The sequence below is a fragment of the Leucoraja erinacea genome, chromosome 36 (genome assembly GCF_028641065.1).
Source record: "Leucoraja erinacea ecotype New England chromosome 36, Leri_hhj_1, whole genome shotgun sequence".
Lineage (NCBI taxonomy): Eukaryota > Metazoa > Chordata > Chondrichthyes > Rajiformes > Rajidae > Leucoraja > Leucoraja erinaceus.
In genome coordinates, this window is record NC_073412.1 from 7,065,888 (window position 1) to 7,091,908 (window position 26,021).

Below are 26,021 nucleotides of genomic sequence, written 5' to 3' on the forward strand. Positions count from 1 at the left end.
AGCTAATGGAAGAACTGTTCAGAAGTCTGTGAACACAGGGGGTGAAACTCAGCGGGTGCAGCAGCATCTATGGAGCGAAGGAAATAGACGACGTTTCGGGCCGAAACCCTTCGGGTTTCGACCCGAAACGTTGCCTATTTCCTTTGGGTTTCGGCCCGAAACGTTGCCTATTTCCTTCGCTCCATAGATGCTGCTGCACCCGCTGAGTTTCTCCAGCTTTTTTGTGTACCTTTGGATAATGTTGGCTGTTTATCTGAGGCGTAGATGGAGTCAGTGGTGGGGGAGTCTGGTGTTTGGTGACGGACTTCACAAGAAGCTTGTTTACTTCGATTTTGCGCAGTTTTCTCCTGCTCTCCTTGTCGGCGCTGATGAATGTAGAGAGAGGCTGAGTCAGTCTCCAATGGGACTCTGTTCCTGCAGGGCGGGAGGACGCTGGAGGCTGGGAGCCTGGTATCCGAGCTATGTGACCCCTTGCGTCTCTGTGGTCATTCTCGGAATTCCTTTGCTGCTCTTTGTGGCGAGCTGCTGGGTTTTACCCGGCCCACTGCGCATTCGGCAACAACTGTGGCACGGTGGCGCAGCGCTAGAGTCCCGGGTTCGATCCCGCTGTCTGTACGGAGTTTGTACGTTCTCCATCTGGGTTTTCTCCGAGATCTGCTGCTTGAGAAAAAAAAAATTCACACACAGAGTGGTGAATCGGTGGAATTCTCTGCCACAGAATGTAGTTGAGGCCACAGTTCATTGGCTATATTTAAGAGGGAGTTAGATGTGGCCCTTGTGGCTAAAGGGATCGGGGGGTGTGGAGAGAAGGCAGGTACAGGATACTGAGTTGGATGATCAGCCATGATCATATTGAATGGCGAATGGTACAGGCTCGAAGGGCCGAATGGCCTACTCCTGCACCTATTTTCTATGTTTCTATCTTCCGTTTCCTCCCACACTCCAAAGATGTACAGGCATGTAGGTTAATTGACTTGGTGTCATTGTAAATTGCCCCTGGAGTGTGTAGGATTGTGTTAATGCGCAGGGATCGCTGGTCAGAGCGGACTCGGTGGGCCGAAGGGCCTGTTTCCGCGCTGTATCTCCAAACTAGACAAAGCTAAACTGCGACAAAAGTTGCAAGTATGCAATTGCATCGCATGGGAGTGATCTGAAGTCCAGCCCCAGGCTCTCCACGGAGCATGTGGACATTCCAGAAGAATTTGCAATCCGAGTCTTGCAACTTGTCCTAGCAGAAAGGAGAGAGGAGCAAGGTTGATTGATGGAGGCGGAGAGATGGAGGGAGATATGTTCATAAGTGATAGGAGCAGAATTAGGCCATTCGGCCCATCAAGTCCACTCCGCCATTCAATCATGTCTGATCGATCTTTTCCTCTCAACCCCATTCTCCTGCCTTCTCCTCATAACCCCTGACACCCATACTAATCTAGAATCTATCTATCTCTCTCCTTTAAAATATCCATTGACTTGGCCTCCGCAGCCGACTGTGGCAAAGAATCCCACATATTCACCACCCTCTGACTAAAGAAATTCCTCCTCGTCTCCTTTCTGAAGGTACGTCCTTTTATTCTGAGGCTGTGCCCTCTGGTCCTAGACTCTCCCACCAGTGGAAACATCCTCTCCATATTCACTCTATCCAGGTCATGTGTGCTCACTGGGGTGGGGGTGGGGGTGGGGGTGAGGCTGGGGTTGTTGGGGCCCCAGTGCATGATACAACATGCAAAATGCCCTTCGGCCCAACTTGCCCACACCGACCAACATGCCCCATCTACACAAGTCCCACCTGCCTGCCTTTGCCCCATATCCCCCTAAACCTGTTCTATCCATGTACCTGTTTCTCAAACACTGTGATACTCCCTGCCTCAACTACCTCCTCTGGCAGCTGATACCATACACCCACCACCCTTTGTGTAAAAAAAAACTTCCTAATAAATCTTTTCCCCTTTCACCCTAAATCTCTGTCCACTGGTCCTCGATTCCCCTACTCTGGACAAAAGACTCTGTGCATCTTCCCCGATCTATACCTCTCATTGCCTTACACACAGTGGGTTGCGCGGAGCTGGAATACTTAAAGGTTTCTCACCTTAATGGGCCTGTCGCTCTTACACGACATTCTCGGCGACTGCTGGCTCCCGTCATTGGTCGTTGTAGGTGGCCGAACATTTTCAACATGTTGAAAATCGAAAGACTCTACGACTCTTTGGGCGACTGAGGAGACTACTCATGACCATACAGGAGACATGTCGCGGGGTGAAGCCTGTTTGGTCGTGAGTAGTCGCCCAAAGAGTCGTACCTTGTTCTGGTTGCCGCTGGATTTTCAACATGTTGAAAAATTTTGGCGACCTGCTGCACAGACTATGACGGGTGCCGGCAGTTGCGGAAAACATCGCGTAAGTGGGACAGGCCCTTTATGAAAAATTTCTGACACACAGTCCATGTAATACCACATCAACTCTACCTGTCACCTCATCAAAAAGTCGCACCAAATGTTTAACCAGGAGATGCTTTGTAACAGTGTGTTGGAAGGAACTGCAGATGCCGGTTTAAACTGAAGATAGACACAAAATGCTGGAGTAACTCAGCGGGACAGGCAGCATCTCTGGAGAGAAGGAATGGGTGATGTTTTGGGACGAGACCCTTCTATGGAATACTTCAAACGTCACCCATTCCTTCTCTCCAGAGATGCTGCCTGTCCCGCTGAGTTACTCCATAGAAACTTACAAAATTCTTAAGGGTTTGGACAGGCTAGATGCAGGAAGATTGTTCCCGATGTTGGGGAAGTCCAGGACAAGGGGCCACAGCTTAAGGATAAGGGGGAAATCCTTTAAAACCGAGATGAGGAGAACTTTTTTCACACAGAGAGTGGTGAATCTCTGGAATTCTCTGCCACAGAGGGTAGTTGAGGCCAGTTCATTGGCTATATTTAAGAGGGAGTTAGATGTGGCCCTTGTGGCCAAGGGGATCAGAGGGTATGGAGAGAAGGCAGGTACGGGATACTGAGTTGGATGATCAGCCATGATCATATTGAATGGCGGTGCAGGCTCGAAGGGCCGAATGGCCTACTCCTGCACCTAATTTCTATGTTTCTATGTTTTTGTGTCTATCTTCGATGCATTTCCAATGACATGCATTCAGTACAGATCCATAGTTGAGTTGCCTTGATTAATCTATTTCCATCCAGTTGACTCTTAATCCTGTCCAGATCAGTATTTCTAAAAGCTTTCCCTTCATCCGGATTAACCCGACTGACTCGTAGCGACTGGGTTTATCCTTATTCCTGTCTTTGAACAAGGGGGTATCAATGTCTCCGCTCCAATCTACTGACGAAGATCAAAGATCACTGGAGAGTCACAGCCAGTGCCTCCAGGTTTCCAGCACTAATCTTCTGAAAATGTATTCCATTCAGTTGAGAAGGGAACCCAGAACGTCGTACGTCAATTTCCCTCCGCAGATGCTGGCTGACCCGCTGAGCTCCCCCACAACCGATGATTATTGTTTAAGGAGGAACTGCAGATGCTGGAAAGATCAAAGGTAGATAAAAAATGCTGGAGAAACTCAGCGGGTGAGGCAGCATCTATGGAGCGAAGGAATAGGTGACGTTTCGGGTGACCCGAAACGTCACCTATTCCTTCGCTCCATAGATGCTGCCTCACCCAAGATCCAAGAGAGTTTATTGTCATGTGTGGGACATGCCCTTTAGTTTAGTTTAGAGATACAGGTGGGGACATTCGCTTCCACCGCCATAGACACAGAATGCTGGAGACACTCAGCGGGACAGGCAGCATCTCTGGAGAGAAGGAATGGGTGACGTTTCGGGTCAGGACCTAACGCACCAAGTCCAGCGATCCTCCAGGACGCTAGTTCCATCCGACACGTCTTTGGAGTGTGGGAGGAAACCGGGAGAAAAACCAACCGCGGTCACGGGGAGAACGTGCAAACTCTGCGCGGACAGCACTGGAGCAGTCAGGATTGAACCCGGGTCTCTGGCGCTGTAAGGCACCGCGCTCCACTGTGCTGCCCCAAAACAGTTGCTGGTCTCACCGACGACATGTGCAGCTGCTGTTCCCTGTAACAGGTGGCTGTTTGAAAGCAGGACCATATCCCCGCACCCACCCCCGCTCCCACCCCCGCCCGACTGACCAGTTGCTCCCCAGAGTGTACGAGCTGCATCTCTAGCGAGGGCTTAAACAGGATTAGTGACGGCAGGCCGTTGCAATTCACATCACACCTTGCACTCGCTGCACAGACTCGCCAGGATTGCCAGCGGCTGGGGGGAGGGGAGGAGTGGGGAGAGGAGAGGGAGGGGGGGAGGGAGAGGAAGAGGAGAGGGGTGGGGAGAGGAGGGAGGGGAGGCGTGGGAAGAGAGGGGGGATGAGAGGTGGGGAGAAGAGGGGGGAGAGAGGAAGGAGGAGAGGGGAAGGAGAGGGGGGAAGGAGAGGGGGGAGGGAGGAGAGGAGAGGATGGATGAGAGAGGTGGGGAGAAGAGGAGGGGGGGAGAGGAGAGGGGTGGGGAGAGAGGGGGAGAGAGGAAGGAGGAGGAGGAGAGGGGGGAGGAGGAGAGAGAGGGGTGGGGAGGGGGAGGGGGGAGGAGAGGGGGAGAGTAGAGGGGTGAGGAGAGGAGAGTAGCTCCACTCAGCGATCAGTGAGCTGCTCACTCCTGCTGCTTGTGCAGGCAGCTGCCACTCACTGAGGGGGTAGAGGTCGGTCTCTATGGAGCAAAGGACAACATTTCACCAGGGATGACAAAGCACGCCCTGACACACGCACAAACTGATCTTTGTATTCCGACAACCCACTGAGATTTTTGAGTATTGTCTGGCATCTAAGTCCAGCCTTAAATAAAGTAAGTGCTGGGTTTTTCCCCTATGTTGAGCAGGTGGTTTAATTTAGACTTTAGAGATACAGCATGGCAGTGCTAGCGTGGACAGCCAGGACAATGTATTCTAGGGTGGAAATGTCGGAGATATAGTGGGCATAGCTTGAAAGTGAGAGGGGGCAAACTATAACGGAGATGTGTGGCACATTTTATTATACAGAGGGGGGTGAGTGCCTTGAAACAGACTGCTAGTGGTGGTAAATATGATATGATGTTTAGATAGGCTTTTGAATATGCAGGGAATGGAAGGATATGGACCATGTGTAGGTGGAGGCGATTTGTTTAACTGGGTGCCATGTACAGCATGGCCATTGTGGGCCAAAGGGCCTGTTACTATGCTGTGCTGTTCTATGTGTGTTTATTCATTCTAAGTGTTCTCTGCCTCAGAGGGAGGTGGAGGCAGGTTCTCTGGATGCTTTCAAGAGAGAGCTAGATAGGGCTCTTAAAAATAGCAGAGTCAGGGGATATGGGGAGAAGGCAGGAACGGGGTACTGATTGGGGATGATCAGCCATGATCACATTGAATGGCGGTGCTGGCTCGAAGGGCCAAATGACCTACTCCTGCACCTATTGTCTATTGTCTATTGTAACTCCACTCTATCCCGAAAAGTTCACTCCTTTGAAAAACAATTGTCCTCCATTGCATCTTTAGTTTAGAGATACAGTCGAGACCTTCGGCCCACCGAGTCCGCGCCGACCAGCGACCCATGCACACCAGCACTATCCTACACACTAGGGCCAATTTGCCATTTTTACCAATGCCAAATGAACCTACAAGCCTGCATGTCCTTGGAGTGTGGGAGGAAACCAGAGCTCCTGGAGAAAACCCTCGCGGGTCACGGGGAGAACGTACAAACTCCGTACAGACAGCACCCGTGGTTAAGATCGAACCGAGGACTCTGGCGCTGTAAGGCAGCAACTCTACCGCTGCGCCACCGTGTCACCCACAGTGTTATGGCGTAAAGCAAGGGCTGTCTAGTTCTGCTCTTCGCATGAATGCAGCGGCCTCTCGGTCAGACTGGGGCAGATTCTGCACCAGGCTGAGTTCCCATTCCAAACCAAGTTTTTGTTGGTTTACACTTGGCCCCACACTGCTGGGGACACACCTTTCATGTTCTGTGTAGGAAGGAGCTGCAGCCACTGGTTTCCATTGAAGATAGACACAGAAAGCTGGGGTAACTCAGCGGGACGGGCAGCGTCTCTGGAGAAAAGGAATGGGCGATGTTTCGGGTCAGGCAGAAAAAGAGACACGACCCAAAACGTCACCCGTTCCTTCTCTCTGGAGATGCTGTCTGTCCCGCTGAGTTACTCCAGCTTTTGTGTCTTAAGTCCGATCAAAGATAGTCCGAGGGATGAGGTAGATTGTAGGATAATGTAGATGATTTAGATTAGAAGGATTTGGGACATGCATGAGCAAGTGGGGATAGAGAGCTTAGATGGGACATCTTGGTCAATGTGGACATGTTTTGGCTGAAGGGCCCATGTCTGTGCTGTCTGTGCTCGATTACAAGGTTTAATAGTCCACATGCTCACCTCAGGTCTCGACGAATCTTTGCAAGGTGTACGTACGTCCCAGTCTGTAGTATCAGGTCTCCTCCGTGTTCTGTCGTTTGTCCGTACAGAATCAGGAGTTTGTGCTGGGACGGGCCGGTCACGAGAGGGTGAACCGGAAATGGGAACCGAGGACGTCACATGCCACACGGAGAATGTGTCATCCAACCCCTCCCCACCAGCCCCTGCCCCCCCCCACCCTAGTCTGATGAAGGGTCTCGACCCGAAACGTCACCCATTCCTATCTGGCTTTAATGTTTTGTAGTGCAGTCAGGTGGGGTGGGGCCCGTGGTTTAGAGGTCAACGCTGTTCAAGGTTCAAGAGCCTCTACCACCTGTGCCACCGTGTCGCCCCTTCTGGGAAGGTGTATGTGTATGTGTGTGTGTGTGTGTGTGTGAGCAGTGTTGGGTACTACTGGACCAACATAGAGTTTCTTATAGAAAACTTACAAAATTCTTAAGGGGTTGGACAGGCTAGATGCAGGAAGATTGTTCCCGATGTTGGGGAAGTCCAGGACAAGGGGTCACAGCTTAAGGATAAGGGGGGAATCCTTTAAAACCGAGATGAGGAGAACTTTTTTCACACAGAGAGTGGTGAATCTCTGGAACTCTCTGCCACAGAGGGTAGTTGAGGCCACAGTTCATTGGCTATATTTAAGAGGGAGTTAGATGTGGCCCTTGTGGCTAAGGGGATCAGAGGGTATGGATAGAAGGCAGGTACGGGATACTGAGTTGGATGATCAGCCATGATCATATTGAATGGCGGTGCAGGCTCGAAGGGCCGAATGGCCTACTCCTGCACCTAATTTCTATGTTTCTATGTTTCTAAACAGATGTAGACATGAGGAACTGCAGATGCTTGGATCCTGCATAGAAATCAAAGTGCTGGGGTAACTCAGCGGGTCAGGCAGCATATCTGGAGGACATGGATAGGTAATGTTTGGGGTGAGGGCTGGTCTGAAGAAGTGTCCCAACCCAAATAATAGGCTATCCATACCCTCCAGAGACGCTGCCTGACCCGCTGAGTTACTCGAAGTAAAGTTTTGAGTTTAGTTTAGAGATACTGCATGGAAATGGGGCCTTCACCCCACTGAGTCCAAGCCGAGCATCGATCACTAGGTCTATATTATCCCACATTCTCATCCACTCCCTACACTCTGAGGGCAATTTACAGATGAACGTACAAACGCACGTCTTCCCATGCAGTGCGTGCAATCTCCGTGCAGACGGCACCCAGGGCCAGGATCGAACCTGGGACTCTGGCGCTGTGAGGCAGCAGATGTGTCAGCTTTGGTTTGTGCGTGTGAGTTACTGTTGCTGGACACAACTGTTGGGGCCAAAGATGGCCACACGATGCTGGAGTAACTCAGCAGGACAGGCAGCCAGCCAGCATCTGCGGAGAGAAGGAATGGGTGACGTTTCGGGTCGAGACACTTCTTCCTGCGAATGGCCTTCTGCATGCACAGCCTAAAGTTGTAAGACAACTTGTTCTGTTTGATCTTCTGTTTGGGCACGCCGGGTTGATTGCATTTGGACCACGTGAAGGTTGCAATCTCCCACCCCACCTTTCGGGTCGAGACCCCTCTTGCGTTGTGGCATTTGGTTTCACGGTCTATCTCAGAATGCCCACACTCTAACCTGGTCTACAATCAATGTGTGTCCTTGTCTTGTCTTTCCCCAGGCCAGAAGACCCTCCACCACAGGAGCGATGAGCTGGAATCCGTGGTCCTGGTAAACCCCACAGAGCACACTGTCGCCTCTGAGGTAACCTCCCCCCCCCCCCTCCCCCTCCTCCCTCCCTCTCTCCCTCCTCCGCCCCCTCCCCCCCTCCCCCCCCCTCCCCCCCCCTCCCCCTCCCCCTCCCCCTCCCCTCCCCCTCCCCCTCCCCCCCTCCTCCCTCCCCTCCCCTCCCCTCCCTCTTGCCCCATCCTGTTCTGTTGCCACTTTTCAAGAGAGAGTTAGATTTAGCTCTAAGGGCTAATGGAATCCAGGGAAATGGGGAGAAGGCAGGAACGGGGAGATATTGATTCCGGATGATCAGCCATGATCATATTGAATGGTGGTGCTGGCTCGTAGGGCCGATTGGCCTACTCCTGCACCTATTGTCTACGGTTCGATGTTCCTATGTTCTCCCTGATAGACACTAAATGCTGGAGTAACTCAGCGGGATAGGCAGCATCTCTGGATAGATCTGAATCTGAATCAGACATCATCTGTCTGAAGAAGGGTCTCGACCCGAAACGTCACCCATTCCTTCTCTCCAGAGATGCTGCCCGTCCCGCTGAGTTACTCCAGCATTTTGCGTCTATCTCCAGTGTACACCAGCACCTGCAGTTCCTTCCTGATGATGTTTCCTGACGTCGGGTCGCCCTTCCTGTGGTTCAAGATGTAGGCGGGATGAGTAGGGGTGATGCTGCAATCACTGAGACCCACATCCCATGAATTAATAATGAAAAAGAGAGACTCTATGTAATCTCATTCGCTCAGTGGCAATTGTATCATCACATTATGTGGGAGAGCACATCACATGGCCTTAAACTAGAACGGAGATGAGGATGGGCTCGAAGGGCCGAATGGCCTACTCCTGCACCTATTTTCTATGTTTTCTATGAATTTCTTTAGCCAGAGGACGGTGAATCTGTGGAGTTCATTGCCACAGACGGCTGTGGAGGCCAAGTCAATGGGTGTTTGATAATGCAGAGATTTCTAGGTCCTTATTATTATGGGCGTCAAAGGTTATGGGGAGAAGGCAGGAGAATGGGGTTGAAAGGGAAAAGTACATCAGCCACGGTTGAATGGAGGAACAGACTCGATGGGCCGAATGGCCTAATTCTGCTCATTTGAGGAAGGACATTCTTGCTATTGAGGGAGTGCAGTGTAGGTTCACCATGTAAATTCCCGGGATGGCGGGACTGACATATGATGAAAGAATGGGTCGACTAGGCTTGTATTCACTGGAATTTAGACGGATGAGAGGATATCTTATAGAAACATTTAGCATTCTTAAGGGATTGGACAGGCTAGATGCAGGAAAAAATTTCCCGATGTTGTGGGAGTCCAGAACCAGGGGTTACAGTTTCAGAATAAGGGGTCGGCCATTTAGGACTGAGATGAGGAAAAACTTTTTTACACGGGGAGTTGTGAATCTGTGGAATTCTCTGCTACAGAACGCAGTGGAGGCCAAATCATGGAATGTATTCAAGAGAGAGTTAGATATAGCTCTTCGGGCTAACGGAATCAAGGGATATGGGGAGAAAGCAGGTACTGGTTTAGGATGATCAGCCATGATCAAGTCAAGTCAAGTTTATTTGTCACATACACATACGAGATGTGCAGTGAAATGAAAGTGGCAATGCTCGCAGACTTTTGTGCAAAAGACAAACAACAAAACAACCAAACAAATTATAAACACAATCATAACACACATTTTCTTTTACATAATAAATAATAGAAGGAAAAACGTTCTGTAGAGTTAGTCCCTGGTGAGATAGGCGTTTACAGTCCGAATTGCCTCTGGGAAGAAACTCCTTCTCAACCTCTCCGTTCTCACCGCATGGCAACGGAGGCGTTTGCCTGACCGTAGCGGCTGGAACAGTCCGTTGCAGGGGTGGAAGGGGTCTCCCATGATTTTGTTTGCTCTGGAGTTGCACCTCCTGTTGTATAGTTCCTGCAGGGGGGGTGAGTGAAGTTCCCATAGTGCGTTCGGCCGAACGCACTACTCTCTGCAGAGCCTTCTTGTCCTTGGCAGAGCAATTCCCAAACCAGATGGTAATGTTCCCGGATCATATTGAATGGTGGGGGGCAGGGGCTGGTGGGGGAGGGGTTGTATTCTCCGTGATGTGTGACATGTGACGCCCCTCGGTTCCCGTTTCAGGTTCACGCTCTCGTGACTGACCCGTCCCAGCACAAGCTCCTGATTCTGTGCGGGCAAACAACAGAACACGGAGGAGACCTGATACTACAGACTGGGACGTACACCTTTCAAAGATTCGTCGAGACCTTCGCAGACGCTGAGGTGAGCGTGTAGACTATTAAACCTTGTAATCAAGCACAGACAGCGCAGACATGGGCCCTTCAGCCAAAACATGCCCACATTGGCATCCTTATAGAAACCTAAGGGGTTGGACAGGCTAGATGCAGGAAGATTGTTCCCGATGTTGGGGAAGTCCAGGACAAGGGGTCACAGCTTAAGGATAAGGGGGAAATCCTTTAAAACCGAGATGAGGAGAACCTTTTTCACACAGAGAGTGGTGAATCTCTGGAACTCTCTGCCACAGAGGGTAGTTGAGGCCACAGTTCATTGGCTATATTTAAGAGGGAGTTAGATGTGGCCCTTGTGGCCAAGGGGATCAGAGGGTATGGAGAGAAGGCAGGTACGGGATACTGAGTTGATGATCAGCCATGATAATATTGAATGGCGGTGCAGGCTCGAAGGGCCGAATGGCCTACTCCTGCACCTAATTTCTATGTTTCTATGTTTCTATTGACCAAGATGTTCCATCTACGTTCTCTATCCCCATTTTCTCACTCATGTCTCAAATCCTAATCTAAATCATCTAATCAGTGGTTCCCAACCTTTTTTAGCTCATGGCCCCCTTGGGATCTTTAAATTTTTCTGTGTCCCCCCCCTCCCCCCCCTGACATTATTAGCGGAACAAAAGTACTTCAATATTATAATACCTTCCATAAAAATATCAGTCTATTAATTGCACATATATTCACTTTTATTCTATTCCACAAACATCAAAAATTACACAGATTTAAATTTATTAGAACTGAAATTTAGGAGGCAACAGGGAGGTAGCTCTGTGGCCCCCCTTCATTGAACCTGTGGCCCCCTAAATCCCAACATTTTTCTGTGGCCCCCCTGAAATTTTCCATGTATATGGCCCCAGGTTGGGGACCATATGGCCAAGGTTGGGGATCACTGATCTACATCATCCTACAATCTACCTCATCGGGGACCCTCGGACTATCTTTGATCGGACTTAAGACACAAAAGCTGGAGTAACTCAGCGAGACAGGCAGCATCTCCAGAGAGAAGGGATAGGTGATGTTTTGGGTCTCTATTCTTCTTCAATCGGACCCGAAACGTCACCCATTCCTTCTCACTGGAGATGCTGCCTGTCCCGCTGAGTTACTCCAGCTTTTTGCGTCTATCTTCAGGGTCAACCAGCATCTGCAGTTCCTTCCTACACATATGATCGGATTTTACTGGCTTCACCTTGGTCTAAACATTATTCCCATATCATGGATCTGTACACTCGCCCACCCACTCCACTCACCCACCCACCACTCACCCACACACTCACCCACCCACTCATCCCCAGCGAACCCACTACCTCTCCCATCATCATATTGCAGAACCACCCACCCACCCACCCATAGATATTTACCCACTCATCCACTCACTTTAAAGGATCCCCAGCCAGTTCATACCTCTCACTTCATAATATTGCAGAACGTGGAGGGTGGCTTATAGATATTTAATTAATCCCACTCTTTTTATTTCCCCCGAGCCATCGTCATTATTTCCACTTAATTTGTAATCCAATTTCGAGCATTGCTTTATTAAATCTGCTCACTGTCCTTTCCTGACATTTATTCCAGACTAAAGCAAGTCGCTATTTAAAATTGTATTTTATCAATTAGTTCTTAAAGAGCGAATGTGTCGAGCATTGCGTTTAATTACATGTCCTTCCATCACTGACATTATCCTTGTCAGTCTTGCCCTGATAATCCCACCTGCAATCAGGAGGCCTGAAGTGGTGATCTATATACTGTGACTGGATGGTGCTTACAGTCAGTCATTGAGCTGTACAGCATGGACTCAGACCCTTCGGCCCACCTTGTCCATGCCCACCAAGTTGGGCATGTTAGGCTAGTCCCAATTGCCTGGCCCCTATCTCAACTCTTCCTATCCATATATCTGTCCAAATATCCTTCAAAAGTCGTAGATGTATCCACTTCTGAACAGCAAGGGAACAGGCCCTTCAGCTCACCGTATCCATGCCGACCAAGTTGGCATTCTGCATTTGGTCCATTGTCCTCTAAACCCATCCATCCCATCCATAAACCAAACTATCCAACCTGTCCCTGTAACCCGGACCCAGGCAACGTCCTGGTGGATCTCTCCACTTGTCTGATGCTCTGTAATTGTCGTTACTTCAGGTGACGGAGCTGTTGAGCAGCGCTGAAGCCGAGGCCAGGGCTTGCATCACCATTTGCCACCCTGGCGAGGGAGACTGGAACAGCCTCAAGCAGCACAACCTCCAGGGATTCATCCACCTCAAGCTGAACCCAGCAGCCACACTGCCGGAGATGGATGGGGTCTCGGAATTCACCGAGTACCTGACCGAGTCGGTGGAGGTCCCCTCGCCCTTCGACCTGCTGGAGCCCCCCACCTCGGGTGGCTTCCTCAAGCTGTCCAAGCCATGTTGCTACATCTTCCCCGGTGGCAGGGGGGACTCCGCGCTCTTCGCCGTCAACGGCTTCAACATCCTGGTGGATGGCGGCTCGGAGCGGCGGTCGTGCTTCTGGAAGCTCGTCCGCCACCTGGACCGGATCGACTCCATTCTCCTCACGCACATCGGGGCGGACAACCTGCCCGGCATTAACGGGCTGCTCCAGAGGAAGATCGCGGAGCAAGACGAGGAACAGTCGCAAGGCTCCACCACGTACAGTGACTGGATCAAGAACCTCATCTCCCCGGAGCTGGGAGTGGTCTTTTTCAACGTGCCCGAGAAACTAAAAATGCAGGAACCCTCTATGAAGGTGAAGCGGAGCATTGAGGAAGCTTGCTTGTCGCTACAGTACTTGACTAAGCTGGGAATCAAAGCCGAGCCCCTCAACAGAGTCGTCGGGGCCACTATTGACCCCATCTCCCTGTTCCACAAAATGGGCGTTGGGCGATTGGACATGTACATCCTCAACCCAGTCAAAGACAGCAAGGAGATGCAGTTTCTGATGCAAAAGTGGGCAGGGAACAGCAAAGCCAAGACTGGCATCCTCCTGCCCAACGGCAAAGAGGGCGAGATTTCAGTCCCATATCTCACGTCCATCACGGCCCTGGTGGTGTGGCACCCTGCCAACCCTTCCGAGAAGATAGTCCGGGTCTTGTTCCCGGGCAACGCTCCACAGAACAAGATCCTGGAAGGGCTGGAGAAGCTGAAACACCTGGATTTTCTCAGGTATCCTGTGGCTACGCAGAAGGACCTGGCTGGAGGCATCACCCCGCCCGCGGTGAAGCAGACCAAAGTGCGGCAGAGAACCGACAGCAAGGAGAGCCTCAAGTCCTCGCCCAAGCCCGCCGCGCCCAAGGCAGCGAGGAAGGAGGAGGCAGCCGAAGAAACGACGGCAAAGCACCCGGAGGTGAAGACGGAGCCGTTGAGAGAGAACAAGCTGGAGAAGAAAGAGGAGAAGAAGGCAAAGTCGGAGGTGGAGAAAGCCGCGACGGACGCCATTAAAACGGAAAAGAAAAAGTTGGCCAAGGAGAAAACGGTCAAGAAACACGCCAAGGACAAACTGGCAAAGTCGGAGGAGAAGAAGGACAAGGAGAAAAAAGAAATCAAAAAAGAAAAGAAGGAGGTGAAGAAAGAGGATGTGAAAAAAGAAGAGAAAAAGGAGGTCAAGAAAGACGAGAAGAAGAAGGAGACAAAGAAGGAATCGAAGAAGCTGGTCAAAGCGGACTTGAAGCCTTTCACTCCTGAAGTCAGGAAGACTCTACACAAAGCCAAGTCCCCAGGCAAGAAATTAGACTCGGCCAAAAGCAAAGTGGCTAAAGAGGCGGTGGAGGCAAAGAGTGAGTCAAAATTGGCCAAGAAGGTCCCGACAGAGGCCACCACTGTGCAGTTACAGGAGGAGAGGTCCGTCATGTCTTCACCAGAGGATCTGTCCAAGGACTTTGAGCAGCTGCGAACTGAAGAGGCGGCCAAGGTCCCAGAGGAGATCGCCACGGTGACGGCAGCGGAGGGGAGACCACCGGACCTGCCCGACGTTGGTCCTCGCCAGGAGGAGACCCCTGAGCCACCCGCCTCCGACACCAAACCCTCTCCCGAACCTCCGGGCAAGGGAATAATCCCACCAGCCGCGGAGGACATCCCGCCTCCCGAGGTCCTCCAGCCCGAGTCTTCGATGGAGAAGGTTCTCGAAGATGAGGGCGCTGCGTTGGAGGAGTCTCTGGAAATGAGCGAGTTGGAAGAAAAGGTGGTGAGGACAGGGAAGGAGGAGGAGGAAGGATTTGCTCAGGATGGACTCGAAACCCCACGGGATGAAGTGGGCGAGGAATATCCGTCTGAAGAGCAGGTCGGACTTCCAGAAGGATTGGGAAAAGAGTTCGGAAGGAAGGAGGAAGAGGAGGAAATGGAGAAATGCGAGAGGTACATTGAATCAATGGAGACGAGGGAACAGAAGGAGGACAGCGAGGTTGAAGAGGTGGTTGAGAAGGCAGAGCTGGAGGAAACAGTGGAAGGTGTTGATGAAGATAAGAAGGTGAAAGCCAAGGAAAAGGAAGACGCACTCTCCGATGAGCAACAAGTCGCGATACCCCCCATTGAGAAACGAGATGAAGACTTACCCGAGCGCGATTTGCCCGCAGCTGAGGAGAAGCAAACTCCAACACCGGATGCCAAAGTGGCGAAGACCAAGGAAGAGCCGATGCCAACGCCCGTGTTGCCCGCCCCTGGCGCGGTGGGCGAGCCCGTCTCCTACATCCAAGACGAGACCATCCCCGGCTATTCGGAGACGGAGCAAACAATTTCGGACGAGGAGATACACGACGAGCAAGAGGACCACATGTCCCACCTGAAGTACGAGGTGGACACTTACAACATCTCCGTGCCGGACGACACCAGGTCCTTCGACGCCGTCCACGGGATGAAGGAGATCAGAGCCATGGCGGCCAAGGGCTTTGTGAGGATGGAGCCCGAGATAGTGGTCTACCCCTCGGAGATGGCAGCGGCTCCGCTCGCTGAGGAGGAGCACATCTCCTCAGCGGCTTCCATCACCGAGTGCGATAAGCTGTCTTCCTTCGCCACCTCCGTGGCCGAGGACCAGTCGGTGGCCTCGGTGACGGCGCCTCAGACTGAGGAGACGGGGAAGAGTTCCCTGATGCTGGATACCGTCAACAGCATGGCTTCCTCCAGGACAGAGGCCACCCAGGGCAGGGATTACATCCCGTCAGCGGGCACCATCTCCCCAACATCCTCGCTGGAGGAGGACAAGTACTTCAAGTCCCCGCCTTCCGAAGACTTCCGCCCCATTGCCGAGGCGGTTGCGAAGATGGGGGAATGGGAGGAAGAAGAAGAAGAGGAGGAGGAGGAGGATGATGAGGACCAGACGCCCAATGTTGAGATCCCCACCAAACTCAAAGAACAATACACGGCCATGTTCCCAGAAATGGGCACGCCGGCGCCTTTACCAGCGGCTGAGTTTACCGCTTACGACCAAACCACGGACCTTCAGGGCGTGGACAACAAGCCCAAGCATTCCTTGCACTTCGAGGATGACTTGCCGGAAAGCAACGGGAAGTGCATCAGCCCCGACGAAAGCACGGTGAAAATGGCCTCGCCAACGCAGTCGGGACCCACAAGCGCCGGGCACACGCCGTTCCACCAATCGCCCGTCGAGGAGAGGACCGACTCCGTAGAGACGGAACTGGAGGACCAGGCTACACAGGAGGCTTCACTCTTCACCGAGGAGCCACTTCGAAGCGAAGATTTGTCAAGCCCGGGGCAAAGTCCACTTGGCGAGCTCCCACCCAAGCCTGTCTCCCAGGGCGAACTCGCCCTGCACTCTGACGTCTTCCAGCCTGGCCCGACTTCAAAAGAGGACATGATGCACTCTCCGGAGTTCCGAGCGATAGAGAAGATGGAGAAAGACGCACACGAAACGGAACACACTGCAACTGAGAAGATGGAGAGGGACATTCAGGACTGGAAGCCTGCCCTGCCTAAGGCGGAAATACCCGAGGAGAAAGAGCCTGCCGCTGGAAAGGTTCGGGACGAGTTCCTCAAGGAGAAAGAGGACATTGGAAAGATGGAAGAACCAGCAGAGAAATCTGCAACTCCTGAAGTCGTCCCAACATCTAAACCCACAAAAGGTGAGACGTTGTCTTTGGACGTTCTCAAGCAAGAACCAACATCTATCGAAAAGACGGACAAAGAGGAACCGTCCACCGTTCCTGACAAAATGACGAAAGAAAGTCCGGAGAAACAACCAGCGGCCGCTGAAATAGTCGAGCAAAAGGCGATCTCTCCTGACGAGGCAAAGAGCGAGGAGGAAGACCTGGCGAAGATCTCGCTTGACGTGGGAAAGAGTGAGACAGTGAGAAGTGAGAAAGACGACTTGGACAAGAGACCTGGCGACGTTGGGAGCGTTGAACGAGAAATATCCGACAAGAAGTCCATCGACGATAATAAAGTCGAGCAGAAAGAATTGGAGAAGATCTCTCTCGATGTTGGAACCGGTGAGAAAGTGGAATTGAAGCACAAGACTTTCGAAGATGAGCACATGGACAAAGATTTGCAGAGAAGAGCTGGAGATACTGACAAAATTCTTCACGAGGAATTGGAGAAAATGTCAACTGATGTTGGCAAGAGTAAGAAGGAAGAATTGAAGAAGGAGGAATCGGAAAAGGAAGTCTCCATTCACCATGGAGAGGAGGATAACGAGGAATTAAAGTCAACACCTTTTGCCGTTGAACACCTGGAAAAGATTGACCATGAGAAGAAATCTATGGATGCTGGAACATCCAAACCTGAGGAATTAGGAAAAATATCTATTGATTTTGGAAAGAGTGAGAAAGAGGATATGGAAAAGGCACCTGGATATGTCGGAAAGGTTGAACAAGAAATGCAGGAGCAGTCTATTAGTGATGGTAAAACTGAAGACAAGGAATTGAAAAAGATGTCCATGGATATCGGAAAGACTGAGAAGACAGAAAATGGGAAGAAGGATTTGGAAAAGATACCTGGAGGTGTTGTGAAGATTGAAGAAGAGGCAGCAGTGAAGAAGCCTGTTGGCAACGGAAAGATGGAACGTGAAGAGTTAGAGAAGGTTCCTGTGGATGTTGGCAAGAGTGAGAAAGAGGATTTGGTAAAGGGAACTGAGGGTTTTGGGACAGTTGCACAAGAGACACCAGTGAAGAAGTCTAGCGATGATATTAAGATGGAAGACAAGCATTCGGAGAAAATCTCTTTAGATGTTGACACGACTGAGAAAGTGGCAAGTGAGGGAGAAGACTTGAAAAAAAGCCCTGGAGTTGTGGAAAAAACTGAACAGGAGGTCTCGGAGAAGAAAACCATTTGCGATACTGAGATCGAACACAAGGCATTGGAGAAGACCTGTCCGGCTGTTGGAAGGATTGAACAGGAGGAGCTGGAACAGGAATCGTTCGACATTGACAAGGCATCGAAACAGGACGTGGCGGCTGAAACGGGAAAGAAAGTTGAGGACGTTGAAAAGGTGGATAAGTTACTTCCAGAGAAAACTGCTGACGGGAAGGAAAAGGACATCTTCCCGTCAAAGCCTCCAGATGCGCTGGAAAGTGGCATCGTGGCTTCTGGGAAAATGGGACAAGATCCAGAAAAGAGACCTGCGGATGTGGAGAAGACGGAAAAGTTTGTACTGGAAATGGAACGGACAACAGGGAAAGTGGACAAGGACATAGAACAAAAAGTCTCCGTGGAATCGAAGGACATGCAAGATAAACTGCAGTCGATCACCCAGAAAATCTCCAGTGGTGATTCGGAACAGGGCTATGCAGCAACTGAAGATGTCCATTTCACATGTGGATACTTGCCAATTGTTACACCAGGTACATACCTCAGTGAGGTAGAAGACAAATTAAAAGATCAAGCAGAAAAAATAGCCGAGGCAATCTATTCATCCGAAGATGAAGATCTATCTGATATTATAGAGCTGATGCCAACCACAGGGAAGTTCTCAAAGCCAATAGACAAAGAAGAACTTTCAAAGCAACCGATTTCCAAAGACATGACCCCAGCTGACAGTAAGGGCGTGGAGTTAAAAGAGACCAATGTCCTCAACAACTTGTTGCCACCTCTGTACCCAACGTGCGAGCCTGTGGCAGATGTTTCCACGGGTGGAATGACGCCGAAGGGACAAGTAACGGATGAAGCAGAGCCGGAAGGCATCGCCGCAAAACTACACACGGGGGAAGAACCCCCACACACCAGCCCCCCTGGGGAGCGAGTGTCCCCTTCAGAAACAGACGTGCGTTTCAGCAGTGCAGTGATCGCCGACACACAACCTCCAGTCGATTACAGCAAATGGGATCCAACTTCCTACCAATATTACTTGCAAGAGGACACCAAAGTTACCACCGCTCTGTCCCAAACGCCATCTCCCGAAGATCTGCCGAGCGAGATATTTATGGCCGAGGATCGGCTAGCCGGGAGCAAAGACAAGGAGACGGGCAGTGAGGCCAAGTATTCTTACTACACCGAGGAGTGGAAGGAGTCTACTGGCGGGTTTGACTATTCTTGGAGCGTTGAGCAAGGGAGCACGCCTGCATCCGATGGTGCCTTTGACAAAGCCTCAGAGTCAAAGCCTTTGGCCGCGACTGCCCCACATCCAGAGGACTCGTGGACCGCAGCCAAGTCCACGCTCCCTGCCGACACCACCACAGTGGGGACAATTCCCAGCACACCCAAAGAATCAGCTGGAGAGGAGGACGTAAAGAAGTTGGGGGAAATCCCGAGAGAAGAGGAGAGGGCATCTCAAGAACGTGCGTACCTTCCGCCAGAGGGGAGTGTACCCACTGACGTACTGAGAGAAAGCACGGCCCTGACTTATGGGAAGGTCTTCACCTCTGATGAACACATCTTCAGCCGGTCGACTCCTTCTCCGACCGACGAACAAGACGTTCCTCTCACTCAGCTGGACTGCCACGCTGCCATCTTCTCCGAGGCTAAGTGGAGCGGCACTGGGCTTCACACCGAGGACCCCCACACCTCCGCGATGAAAGGATATTCCTCGACGGAGGGATACAAGGACCTCGACGCTGGGATGAAGGCGTTTACTTGCGCCGAGGTGGACAAGACAAGCACGGTCTCGGGCCTCGAGGACCTCAGCGAGCCACAGAAGGAGGTTGAGCCTCTGGGCTTCCACCACCTATCGCGGCAGCTGGACTCACCGTTCGAGGTGGCATGGGAAGCCAAGGAGACCGAGAGAGAACCTTCCCTCACAAATAGAGAAGGAGCCCTCCCATTCTCCCGAACCCACGACACAGGTGACACCCGCTGAGCAGGAAGCAAGGACAGCGGGATACTCCGAAATCCCAGAACCTCCCACGACTCTCCCCCCGACCTCCAGAGACATCTTGGCCACCTCTATGTGGTCGGACGCCAAGGGCAAGGAGCATTCTGGAGCGACACTGGAGCACAGCTTGGGCGAAGATATCCAGGCCGACTCCCTCAGCCCCGTCTCACCAGAGGGAAGGAAGACGTCGGGTCTCAGCAGCCCGGAGTCCAAGGACAGCCTGTCGCCCTCGCTACCCTACGCGGTGGCAGCGCGGCCGGACGCCAACGTGTTTGGGATCGGCGCCGCCAGGCAGAGCGAGCCCGACTCCAACATCCTGAGCTACTACGAGAAGGAGGCGGAGGAGAGCAGCAGCGACTCGGAGCTGGAGAAAGGCGCCAAGGAAAAGTCGGAGAAGGAAACACCGGCGGGAGAGCAGTGGGACACGGGGAAAGCTCCGGGTCTCGGAGCGGGAGCGGGAGCAGAGGGGCGAGCACGCACGGTGTCTCCGTGCCCGGAGCAGTGGCTGGAGGAGAGACCTCCGGAGCAGAGCCCGGCCAAATTGGAGACGGACCACACCTCGCCCGGACAGGTGGAGCGCGACCTCCCTTATCCAAGTGACCACAAGGACGTTCTGCACTATGGACTTGACTACCCCAGCAGGAGAGAGGAGGAGATGGCCTCCACCACCGGAGAGAGCTCTACCATGGGTCAATTGGAGGGCACTGGGAGAGAGGAGGAGCAGAGACCCAGTAAAGACACGCACCTCGAGGGGCAGGTCAAGCTGCCATCCCCTGACTTGGACGTCCCACGAACCACTGCCCAACCAGAGCACTTTGACCACTCCTCCACCACCAAGGAGGCCAAGCCCTCTGGTGCTCAGTTGAAATCCTCTTCCCACAGCGAGGAGAGAACGTTTGCAGCCCCTCTCCCACCCGAGGCCACAGGGGTGAAGGACGAATATTTGGAAGTATCTCAACAAGGGGGACCCACCCACGAGCTCACGACCCGCCCGCAAGGAACAGCGCCCGATGTCCAGGGTGGTCCGGAGATCCGACCCGTGGGGCAAGAAGTGGCCGCGGGGACGTTCCCCTCCCTGACCGCCGGCCCCCCGGCGCGGAGTCTTGTCGAGGTTTCGCCGCTGGTTCCTGCCGACGAGGCACCGTGCCAGGCAGCCGAGATGGAGGAGCCAGGCCAGGCCCCCACCGAGCACAGCCCAGGCTACCTCTGCGACATTGAGGACTCCACCTTGTCCTGCAGGGTCGAGTGCCAAAGGTCGGCCCCCAAACCCGAAGGAGAAGGGACGGAGACAGCTGCCGAGGGGGTGAAGGCCGTATCGGGGACAGAGGAGCCTCAGGCCTCGGGCCTACCGCCCATGCTTTCAGGCCCTGAGGTGGCGTCGGCCAATGGGCCTGCCGAAACAGGCTTCGCCTCAGCGCCGGCCCGGAGCCCACCAGCGAGGGACAAGGCCTCGGGCGTTGCCGTGGAGACGGGACCGGCTGCCCGGCCTTCTTCGATCGCCTCGTCAGAGCGGGGCTCACCCTGGCCCTCCAAGGACGACCTGTCGCCCTCCTTCATCAACCCCAGCCCCCAGCCAGAGTTGGAAGGGGGTGCGGTGGAAGGGAGCGGCCCCCAGAGCCGGCCTCGCGCTCCCAGGCACCCGCGGGGGGCCCAGGACAGCCCGCCCACCTCCGGCAGCGAGTCCCCCCCCCTCAACTCTGACTCCGACGTGCCCCCCGAGACAGAGGACTGCCCCTCCATCACGGCCGAGGCCCCCATCGACTCGGACGAGGACGGAGACGTCCTGCCCGTCGACAAGAACAGCGGCCACGGCCCGGACCCCCTGCCCGCGCCAGCCGCCGACCCCCAGCCGCTCCCCCCTCGCCCTGATGTCTGCATGGTGGACCCCGAGGTGTTGGGCCTCGAACCGGTCAAGCCGCTGAAGAAGGAGTTGAAGGACAAGGCCAAGGGTGCCCGCAAAACGGCCAAGTCCAAGGCGGCCTCGCCGGGCCGCAAGCTGGACCCCAAGACCAAGCACCCCGCCAAGCCCGCCTCGCCCAAGGATGCCAGCGAGAGGTCCCCCAAAGCCGCCTCCACCAAGAAGAAGGAGCGGGATGCAGCGGAGAAACCCATCCGGGCCTCCAGGGCCAGCGAGACCCAGGCATCACGGGCCGAGGACAGGGATGACATCTCCAGGTCCAGCCAACCCACCTCGGGCAAGGCCCTGGTCAACGGCATCAAGCCTTCCTCAGGTAAGGACCTGGCTGGTGCAACACGAGCTGGAGTCTATACTCGAATGCCTCGAAACTTACAAAATTCTTAAGGGGTTGGACAGGCTAGATGCAGGAAGATTGTTCCCGATGTTAGGGAAGTCCAGGACAAGGGGTCACAGCTTAAGGATAAGGGGGAAATCCTTTAAAACCGAGATGAGAAGAACTTTTTTCACACAGAGAGTGGTGAATCTCTGGAACTCTCTGCCACAGAGGGTAGTTGAGGCCAGTTCATTGGCTATATTTAAGAGGGAGTTAGATGTGGCCCTTGTGGCTAAGGGGATCAGGGGGTATGGAGAGAAGGCAGGTATGGGATACTGAGTTGGATGATCAGCCATGATCATATTGAATGGCGGTGCAGGCTCGAAGGGCCGAATGGCCTACTCCTGCACCTATTTTCTATGTTTCTATGAATCTTCCTTACGGTCAAAGTACTCCACGCGGTCATGGTGGGTGAGGTCTTGGCCATCAACTCTCAAAGAGTGAGTGGCTCAGTGGTAGAGTTGCTGCCTTGCAGCGCCAGAGATCAGGATAGATCTACATCTCCGAATAAAGATTTGAAAATTTCTCTTTTAAGGGACCTCTCCTATTTCTACTTTCCACTTTTTATTTTTTTATATATATACACACTTCACGTTTTTCTATTCTCTACCACCTATTTTTCCTCTTTTTCCCCCTTTCTATCGTTTTCTTTTTCTTGTCTTGCTTACTTCCTGGTTCTGGACTCCCCCGACATCAGGAACACGTTTCCTGCCTCTAGCATGTCCAAACCCTTAACAATCTTATATGTTTCACTGAGATTCCCTCTCATCCTTCTAAACTCCAGAGTGTACAAGCCCAGCTGCTCCATTCTCTCAGCATATGACAGTCCCGCCATCCCAGGAATTAACCTTGTAAACCTACGCTGCACTCCCTCAATAGCAAGAATGCCCTTCCTCAAATTCGTGGACCAAAACTGCACATAATACTCCAGGTGTGGTCTCACTAGGGCCCTGTACAACTGCAGAAGGACCTCTTTGCTCCTATATTCTATTCCTCTTGTTATAAACATAGAAACATAGAAATTAGGTGCAGGATTAGGCCATTCGGCCCTTCGAGCCTGCACCGCCATTCAATATGATCATGGCTGATCATCCAACTCAGTATCCTGTACCTGCCTACTCTCCATACCCCCTGATCCCTTTAACCACAAGGGCCACATCTAACTCCCTCTTAAATATAGCTAATAAACTGTGGCCTCAACTACCTTCTGTGGCAGAGAATTCCAGAGATTCACCACTCTCTGTGTGAAAAATAAAGACCAACATGCCATTGGCTTTCTTCACTGCCTGCTGTACCTGCATGCTTACTTTCATAGACTGATGTACAAGGACCCCCAGATCCCGTTGTACTTCCCCTTTTCCCAACTTGACGCCATTTAGATAGTAGAGGCTTAGGAGATGGTGCAGAGGACTTCTCCAGGATGCTGCCAGTCTCAGGAGGGTATTAGCTAATAGGTGATGTTTGACCCGAAACGTCACCTATTCCTTTGCTCCATAGACGCTGCCTCACCTGCTGAGTTTTTGTCCAGCATTTTTGTCTACCTTCGATTTTTCCAGCATCTGCAGTTCTTTCTTAAACATAATATATGGGTGATGTTTCGGGTCGAGACCATTCTTCAGTCCATTCGAGTCTCGACCTGAAACGTCACCCATTCCTTCTCTCCAGGGGCGCTGCCTGTCCCGCTGAGTTACTCCAGCACTTTGTGGGGGGTTTTCGGAGCATCTGCAGTTCCTTCCTGAACAAGTTGGCTCATGTCAGTCAAGAGCGTTTTATCGCCACATGCCCCGAAACGGAACAATGACATTCTTACTTACAGCAGCACAACAGGCATGTATCACCAGTGGAGATCAGGTAAACACAAACATCATCTTGCTCATTCTTAAACTGCGACAAGCGCCCATTGTACCATTTATCTGTTGCAGACTCTGCCTGACATCTCTCTTTGTTTGGACAGTGTGATGAAACACTTGTGTCTGTCCCCACTCGGAACTGGGGCTAAAACAGCAACCTATCTCCCCACACTGGTCAGATGTCCCACAAACACTGCCTCTGGCTCAGCAGCCCGTCCAATATACTTATGTTTCAAAGCACGCCTTGCTGTCTTTTGAAAAAAAAGAAGCCCTTTGTTCAGGGGAGCCGGCACGGAGTCTGGCGGTGTTGAAGTGAAAGGAGGCCTTCTGCAATAGCACTTCCCACACACAGAGCCAGCCTGAGATCTTTAACCCTCTTTCCCCTCAAGAAGCACGTGGAATCCTAGAGTCAAGTGGGGTTAAGACTGAGTTGTTATGATGCTTGAAAGATGGTGTTGAGTAAAGGGCCTGTCCCACTTGGCCGTCATTTACGTGACAGACCAGTAGTCACTGACGCGCGATGGTCCCGCACGGCATCACGCGTCCGCACAGCCGTCTGGAGCGCGTGACGTCATTTGAAGATGGACACAAAATGCTGGAGTAACTCAGCGGGACCGGCAGCATCTCTGGAGTGAAGGGACGGGTGATGTTTCAGGGTCCAGACCCTTCTTCAGACCCGAAACGTCACCCACTGCTTCTCTCCAGAGATGCTGCCGGTCCCGCTGAGTTACTCCAGCATTTTGTGTCTGTCTTCAATTTTCCTGGCCCCGCTCTGGGAGTAGGAGTGGGGGCGGATCTGGAGCCGTGAGCCACAGGCCGAGCTCGGCGATCGTTTGCCTGCTTCTGCTTCTGCTGCTGTTGGAGGCGAGACGTTGCGTTGAGTCAGGGTCTTGGGCCCGTCCCACTTTGGCCGTCAGTTTTACGCAACAGTCCGGTGGCGCGCGAAGATTTTGTGCAAAGGATGAAATCCACGCTCCTCCATGCGCCCGTCCTGCGCTACCCACACGCTAGCAGGTCGCGTAAATGGCGTGCGAATGACGGCCAAGTGGGATAGACCCTTTACCCTGGGCCAAATGGCCACCTCTTCTGGGATGGGACCATAGAATAGTTAAGTTTAGTTTTTAGAGATACAGCGCGGAAACAGGTCCATCGAATCCCCACCGACCAGCGATCCCCGCACAGTTATACCAAAGTTATTTAACCTACAAACCTGTACGTCTTTGGAGTGTGGGAGGAAGCTGGAGATCTCGGAGAAAACCCACGTGGGTCACGGGGAGAACGTGCAAACTCCGTACAGACAGCGCCCGTAGTTAGGGTTGAACCCGGGTCTGTGAGGCAGCAACTCTACCGCTGTGCCACCACGCCCAGAGGGGGGGAGGTGCGAGAGGAGACACAAACTGTGCCACCGTTGCTCTCTCCCCCGTCGGCGCGGAGTCCGTGCGTCCCGTCGGCGCTAACCTCTGCCTCTCTCACCAGCTGGCGGCAGTACAAAGACCAGCTCCGGCGTGCCCGCTGGTCCGCCCGTCTACGTGGATCTGGCCTACATCCCCAACCACTGCAGCGGCAAGAACGTGGACCAGGAGTTCTTCAAACGCGTCCGCTCCTCCTACTACGTGGTGAGCGGCAACGACCCTGGAAGCGGGGAGCCAAGCCGAGCCGTGCTGGACGCGCTGTTGGACGGCAAGTCCCAGTGGGGGAATAACCTTCAGGTACCTACCTAGCCCGGCATCGACCTGGTCTATTGTTACACACGTGACAACAAACCCAGCTGGACTTTAGAGAAATCAATACTCATACGGCTGGCTTGTAAGCTGCCCAAGCAAAATATGTGTAGGAAGGAACTGCAGATGCTGGTTTAAGCCGAAGAAAGACACAAAATGCTGGAGTAACTCAGCGGGAGCGGCCGCATCTCAGGAGAGAAGGAGTGGGTGATGTTTTGGGTCTGAAGACTGAAGAAGGGTCTCGACCCAAAATGTCACCCATTCCTTCTCTCCAGGGATGCTGCCTGTCCCACTGAGTTGCTCCAGCTTTTTGTGCCTTTTAAGCAATCTTTGAGGTACTTATGAGAAGATGGGCTCATCAGACCTTGCCACCTATTTAGTTTATTGTCACGTGTATTGAGGTACAGTGAAAAGCTGTTCATTGCATGCTAACCAGTCAGCAGAAAGACAAT

General features: G+C 52.6%; 1 protein-coding gene across 1 annotated transcript in view; it reads left to right on the forward strand.

The window, feature by feature from the left end:
• Window positions 1-26,021, forward strand: part of map1aa (microtubule-associated protein 1Aa) — a 75,168-nt gene that overhangs the window by 43,763 nt on the left and 5,384 nt on the right. The window contains 5 exon segments of the mRNA XM_055662570.1: window positions 8,108-8,190; window positions 10,301-10,441; window positions 12,598-19,628; window positions 19,630-21,938; window positions 25,325-25,557. Coding sequence (XP_055518545.1) covers window positions 8,108-8,190; window positions 10,301-10,441; window positions 12,598-19,628; window positions 19,630-21,938; window positions 25,325-25,557 — 9,797 coding nt within the window.